This window comes from Cavia porcellus, unplaced genomic scaffold (genome assembly GCF_034190915.1).
Source record: "Cavia porcellus strain 051 isolate PalLab524CR breed Dunkin Hartley unplaced genomic scaffold, mCavPor4.1 scaffold_23, whole genome shotgun sequence".
Lineage (NCBI taxonomy): Eukaryota > Metazoa > Chordata > Mammalia > Rodentia > Caviidae > Cavia > Cavia porcellus.
Window position 1 is genome coordinate 37,519,015 of NW_026947506.1, and position 7,240 is coordinate 37,526,254.

A 7,240-nucleotide genomic window follows, 5' to 3' on the forward strand; every position below is an offset into this window, starting at 1 on the left:
TCTTAAGTAAATGCATTTTGTCCTCCATGCTTTCAATATTTCATTATGAAAAATTCAAACATGCATACGCACAAATCAAAAGACTTATTCCTAACTATCCATAGAACTACCTAAATGAATATTTTGCTAGATTTGCCTTATTACCCTCTTATATATCTTTACATCTCCACACTTCTTTTTGCAGGGGGTGGGTAGTGGTACTGGAAATCAAGCCCAGGGGTCCACTCACTGAGCCATACCCCAGACCTTTCTGTATTTTTTATTTTGAGACAGGGTTTCACTAAGTCATTAAGTTGCCTAGGCTGGCTTGCAACTTGAAACCACCCTTTTTTGGATATATATATATATATATATATATATATATATATATTGTACCAGGATTGAACTCACGAACAAGCCAGGCAGGTGCTTGTGCCACTGAGCTAAATCCCTGGCCCTGCCATGTGCTTTTATACCACACTGGTCACTGATCAAATGAGGCGGACTCTTCATACTCACAGATGCATCTTTTCCTCGATACTTAAATTTCTTCAGCCTCTCTTCTGTGGTGTCCATGGCTGGCATGTTAACTAAAGGAAGAAAATCACCTGCAAGGAGGACAGTTATAAAGAGATTTTCGTACTCAGTGTGTGTTAAAATCATTAAGCTCTCACCCTTATAGGGACCATAAGGGATCAGACAGAAGACTCCGGAAGACAGCGGCTGTAGCATCACCATGCCACTTCAGCAGGCCATGAGCACTGTAGGGGATCTGAGGGAACCAGTTCTGGGAGGTAGGAGTTAGGGAAACCTTTAGAAAGCAAGTCAGCTTGAACTTCGTTATTAATGACAAGGTAGGCTGGACAGAAACACAGAAGCCTTTAGTATGTTGGTGTCCAACTGTACGCAGCACATGTGCTACATGGTCAACAGCCAACCAGTCCCAGTGGGAACACGCCCCTTTCTTCCATACTCGGCCCACCAATCATTGGGTCAGAACCATCTCCAGCACGACCAACTGCCAACCCTATGGTCAACCTCCTCCCTGGCCTAGGCCACCCTCACCTTCCACCCACACCACCACAGCCACTTTGTAACTGGCCTCCGTTACTTCTATGGTTGCTTTTTCCTCATCTCTTCTCTACATAGAGGTCATGGGATTCGTTAAAGGAAACAGTCTGATCATGTGACTCCCCTGCTTATCAACACTCTCCTGGTTACCTGCTGAGCTTGGAAGAAAAACTCAAGCTTCCCAAGCTGGCCCCAGCTTACCTCACCAGCAACTCTTTTATTAATCACTGGGCCCAGATGAGGAACAAGCTGGTCCTCCTCCCAAGGGTCTTTGGAGAATTAGTTCCTTTTCATGCAGTCTTAGCTCAAACATAACTGCAGGAAGCCTTTGCTATCTGTGTCAGAGTAGCTTCCCAATTAGTCAGTTTAATTTTGTTATCAGCTTTTACCACCTTATTTTTTTTGCATGTCCACTTTTTCCTCCTACTACCAGTAACAATGATACCATGGATGTCTGAGGTACTGTATTAGTACATATTCTGTTGCTACAACAAAATACCTGAAGCTAGGTAAGTGCTTAATAAAGTAAGGTTTATTTAGTTCAGTTTTAGAGGCAGAAAGTCCAAACAGCACTGCACCCGCTCAGCTTCAGGATCCCACCAGATCTATCCCATCTTGGCCCATAGCATACTGGAGGGATCCTGTGTGAGAAGGGAGATCACATGGCAAGGCAGGGAGTACAATTCACTCTCTCAAGAACTAACTCAGGGTTCCACAAGAACCTTCCAATGACACTTCCAATGACTTGACCATCTTCCACGAGGTCCCTACCTCTTTACCACCTTGACATCACCACAATGGAAACTAAGCTCTCAACACATGAACCTCTGGGGACACATTCAAACCATATCCGAACCACAGTAGACATGACCCCTCAGCTCCCTCACAACCCATGGAATACAACAAGGACTCAAATGTTCCCTAAAGGAGGGTGGTGAATGGCAAGATGGCAAAGGAAGTCAGCTCCCAATTAGAGAAGGTTACATAAGTCAGAGTTTAAGCATTCTGCAATGCAGCTGGGATTCTTATAGATGCACAATGATTATTCATCTTTGTCTGAGCGCACAATGGACCTAGACCACCTTATAGAAAATGGAAAGGTGGAAAGAGGAGACTCCAACAGACTCCAGCCTTGAGTTGGTAATACCCAGGAATAATTTTGGTTGGAAAGAATAACTGAGATGTGTCAATGTGGAAGAGACAGAATATTGGCGCCATGCAGAAGTCCATATGTGAGTTATTAAACCCAGTGTTATTAGAAGAGAGACAAGCTCTATGTGAGATCAGAACAAGGACTGAGTCTTGATAATACACACATTAGGGCTCAAGAGAATGAAGAACCAGTAGAGGACCAGGAGAAGAGTGAGAGTTGAGATAGAGAATGCCAGGTCATAGGCACTATGAGTAACAGTGCCAACCATGCCAAGGACAAGTCCTTACACAGAAGTGCCACCAGCCAGCTACAGTAAGATGACCTGCAGCAGAGTATGTCAGCTGGATCTTGGAACAGAGGTGGCCCAGGAACCCACATCATCTCTCTGGGCTTCAGCATGGTGATCTATTTGCTTTAAAATATTAATCTCTTCAGGAACTTGGATGAGAGCAGCCTAAACTTTATCTGCAACTCTGAGAATGGGAAATTCAGATTACTATCTGGAACAGATTAATGTCTCTGTCTAATCCCTGTCACCTACAAGTTGGAGAGATGGATGTGACACATGGTTCAAACAAAGTTCTCAATCACTTTGTTAGTCATGTTGGCTACTGCTTCCCTCTCTGCTGATATGCACAAAGGAGCCTCAGTAATATCCAGGGTCCTTCGTTACTATATTTACCAGGAGTGCTTCCTAGAAGTTGGCCTAAGACAATCTCAGACTTTCAATTTATTTAAAGTTCAAGCCCTGCTCTCAGAACACATCAGATCTTGGCACTTGAAGAAAGGGAGAGAAGTCAACTTGCAAGACAACCTCAATACTAGGAGGTCAGATAAAGAAATTAATGAAAGCCAATTCTTCCATTTATCTTTAATTTCAAATTCTTCCCTATAAAGAAAAGTCTGGGGGCTGGGGATTTAGCTCAGCCGCATAAGTGCCTGCCTTGCAAGCAGGCAGTTGTGAGTTGGATCCCCGGTACTGATAAAAAGGAAAAAGACAAAAAAAAAAAAAAAAAAAAAGGAAAGGCTGCTTTACATGGCAAAAAGCATTTCTGTAGATTATGGTATCCTTTAAAATGCCATCCCCAGAACTAGTTTTCCAGTTGCTATAACAACTAGGATCAAGAGGATCATCAGTTAGAATCACATTCAGGTTCAAATGACAATCTATCTCCTAGATCTCTAATAATTAAAACGTACAATATTTTAGAAATTTAAAATAGAGTTAGGAGCCTATTTTGGAGAGCAATGGCCAAGACGTATTTATCCTGTGCCAAGAACATTGGATTTAGGGTGAAATGAGGCAGCATCAGCACTAAGGATGGAGAAGCCATCTCATGTCACCTCCCAAAGTGGCCACAGCTGCTAAGTATCAGAGCCAGGATTTCCACGGAGACATAACATCCATCTTTTGATCACTAAACCTGGCAGCCAATAATCTGTAACAAATCTGTAACAAGGTCTGATTAGGAAGCAGGAGGTCACTATGTGGATGGCACTTGACACGGCGGGGAGAGCTGTTGGAAGACAGGGAAAGTGAAAAAGGAGAAAACAGGGGAAGTGCCTGTTTTAAAGCAATGGGGATAGTGCAGTCACTTGGGTTTCTGCTATGTGCTGCCACCTCGTAGCTACGTTTTACCCATTTGGTCAGTTAGAACCCCGAATGTGCACAAGGAAGAGGCTAGTTGAATACAGAGAAAGTCTGCTGTTTCTGGGGAGACCCAGGGTGGCACCTGGATCCAGAACCATTGCCAAGGAGGCACTCATCTCCCTGCCACCTCCTAGAGAGCTTGGCTGAATCGAGCCTTGGCAGTAGTTCCAGGGGCTCAGATATTTGCCACATTCCTGCAAACCACATTGTTGAGATGAAGCAGAGAAATCTCATCTTCAGATCCGAGAGGGTCTCCTCCTCCTTGCCTGGAATATCTCTGAGTAGCTGTTTGAAAGTCACAGATTTAGACAGATCACTTCCTATAGAGACATTCTGCAAAAACCAGCTGCCAAGTCAATCCTAGCTTTCACAAGCTTCTCTAGTCACAGCTCAAAATGCAATTCCTTTCCCTAGTGTTGTATTTCTAGCAGCCAGGAGAGCTAGCTGTCCTGCCATTCCTACCAGCATTGAGAGAGAGAGCCGAGTTAGAGGCTTCAAGTTATGCACAAAATAAATCGGCACCAAGTTATACACAAAATAAATCAATTCTCCAACATTTGAGATCCATAGAAAGCTACAAAGCCACCTAACTAGGGACTATTTCTATCCACCATCCCAAACTTTGCTCTGCTGCTACCCAACTCTGGGAGACCTGTGGCAGAGGACCAGCAAAAAGAGCTTGGCCATAGTCAAGGTTGCTCTTGTTCCCAAGGGTCTCTTGTACTTTCCGTCCTTTTGGGAAAGAGGGCACTGGGGACGTCTAAGTCTTTTCAATGACACTGAGTTACTTTTCCTAGTTTGGGCATTTCAGAGCATTTTTGTTTTTTCTACACTGTCCTATATCTAGCTGAGCTTTCCTGTGAACATCTTTCATGAACCAAGTACCATTTTAGATTAAAATGTGTCTCATCATTCAGGAGTTGGTGTCTACACAGTGGGGGTTTTTTTTTTTTTTTTGAGATTTTAAAGCATACTTGAACTTACATAAACATATATAAACTTAAAGCATGGTTTATAAAATGCACATACAATGCTCTTTGACTTATAATGGGATCATATCTGAATAAACCATGAGCTGAAAATATTACAAGCCAAAAATATATTTAATATGCTTATCAAATATCAGAATTCAGCCTAGCCTACTTTGATGTGCTCTAAATACTTACATAAGCCTGCAGTTGGGCAAAATCACTGAAAATGAAACCTATTTTATTATGAAGCATTGAATATCTCTTGTACTTCCTTTTATAAGCTTAAACCACACATTGGTGATAGTGCATACCTGTAATACCAGCACTCTGGGAGGCTGAGACAGGATTGGAAAGCTTGAGCCCTGCTTGGGAAAACTTAGCAATTTAGTGAAACCCTATCCCAAAATAAAAAATAAAAAGGGCTGTGGATATAGCTCAGGGCAAAGGCCCTGGGTTCAATCCCTAATACTGAAATAAAACAAAACCACCCACCACCACCAACAAAAAAGCCCCTCCCCCACTATGGGGTCGGAAGAGTGAAACCTAGTTCCCAGGAAGAAGAGTTTGAGGGTTCCCAATGCCCAAAATGTGCCTCAGTCCACAAGTTGGTGCTAGTGGAGGCTGAGGCAACCCAGGGACAGGTAAGGGGCTCTACCACTGTGGATGAGATGCTCTCTGCATTCCAGACACCAGGTTCTATGCTGGCAAACACAGGCAGGGCCTCTTTGGGGGCTCCTCAGAGGGGAAGCAGGTACCAGTGAGGAAGGAGGCAAGAAGCCAGACCCTCTCCCTGGGTAATGAAGCCCCCAAGCTGTGGGAGGGTCTCTTAGTGGGGCTGAGGCAGGTAGACAGTTCCCACAGGTGAGGGTCCTGAGGATACTTTATTGTGAGGGAACACAAGCTAGCCTCCCAGGTGTGGAATCTGCTGCCTGATGCAGGACAGACTCACTCCAGGGACCCTAGGAGGCCACATCTGAGTACGCAGACACCCAGCGACAGCCTCTTTCTGAAAACAAGCCAAAGGCATTTGTGTCTCTAGGTCAAGGCTAATTTCAAAAAGGAGCTGACTCATGTCCGTAACACCAGCACTCCAGAAACCTAAGGCAGGAGATCTCAAGTTTGAGCCTGGTCTCAACAACTTAGCAAGACTGTCAAAAAAAAAAAAAGAGGGGCAGAGTTGCAGATGTAGCTCAGTGTGACTGTCCTGGGTTCATTCCTCAGTACCACAAAACAAAAACAGCGAGAGTCAGCAGCCTACTTTGGGTTGAGCTGCCTGGCCGAAGGGAGGGCCCTGCAAGTTACCTCTATTGCTCTGGGCAAAAGGACAGCAGCCCACTTGGAGGCCCCAGACAGCTGCCCGGCTCACTACCCAAAGTGGTTGGTCAAACAGTACCCAGACAGAAGGGCTCAGAGAGTCACTGCAGGAGCCCCAAACACACACACACCCCGACAGACAGGCTACCATGCACTTGTCACTCACCTGGCAGAGAGCTGTGGCCTCCAGCTCCTAGGTTGACCTTAAATGCACTCAGCAGACAGCAGGTGTTGCTTGGCACTTAGTATTTCCCCCTATAAGTGGTTTTCATGGAAGTCAATGGTTCTCAGGCCTAGAAACACATTGGAATCACTTGGGGAACTTTGAACACCAGAGTCACCTGATCTCAAGGGCTAATAAGTTGGTTGGGGTGTGAGGCCCAGGTCCCCAAATGATTCTCATGTCCAAGTGCGTACCTTGAGGGGCTGGGGATTTAGCTTAGCAGCATAAGCGCCTGCCTCGCGAGCAGGCAGTCGTGAGTTCGATCCCCGGTACCAATAAAAAAGAAAAAGACAAAAACCAAGTGCGTACCTTGGAGGCACCTGGGACTTCAGCCTCTGCAGCTGTACCCTGTGAGACCGCTAGGTAAACTATGAGGGAGTGGACATCTCTCCCTAGCAAAGGGTTTGCATCCTCGGCGTCCTGGGCTCCCAAGATCTGGCTTGGTTGAGTGGCCTTTGCCCTAAAACTAGATATCAGACTTCAAACTGCCACTGCACAGTTAATAAGCTCTGACTTTCAAGACATGCAAGGAAATTGAGTAGTGAGAGAACAAATTTTCTTCACAGAAAAATGGAAATAACAAAATCGCAGGCGCAAAGCCAAGAAGTATTTACTGGCTCTTTCGTGCATCAGGTTCTGACAATGGAACAGCAAACAAATGACTTGGTCCCTACCCTTCCAGATGGGAGTGTAGATGGACCCTTCTGGCCACGAGGAGGCAGGACACTAGCTAAGACAACAAGGGGCAGGGAGGTCAGGGAGAGCTTTCTGGGAGAAAGGGTACTGGGACCAAGAAAAGGCACAGATTCAAAAGAAAAAGAAAAGAAACATTAAAAAAATAGGGGCTGGGGATTTAGCTCAGCGGCATAAGCGCCTGC

At 45.1% G+C, this 7,240-nt stretch overlaps 1 protein-coding gene across 2 annotated transcripts in view; it reads right to left on the reverse strand.

Annotated features, from left to right (window-relative positions):
• The window catches only part of Kpna7 (karyopherin subunit alpha 7), a 29,191-nt gene extending 22,762 nt beyond the window's left edge, over positions 1–6,429 (reverse strand). The window contains exons 1-2 of one of the 2 annotated variants that reach the window (XM_063234168.1): positions 6,306–6,429; positions 499–587 (exon numbers count right to left, since the gene is read on the reverse strand). In XM_063234168.1, the coding sequence (XP_063090238.1) occupies positions 499–564 (66 nt within the window). In that variant the 5' untranslated portion in view covers positions 565–587; positions 6,306–6,429. Of the gene's footprint in view, positions 1–498; positions 588–5,136; positions 5,174–6,305 lie in introns of those variants that run through there. The other variant, XM_063234169.1, reaches the window with a different exon arrangement.
• Between the last annotated feature and the right edge of the window lie 811 nt (positions 6,430–7,240).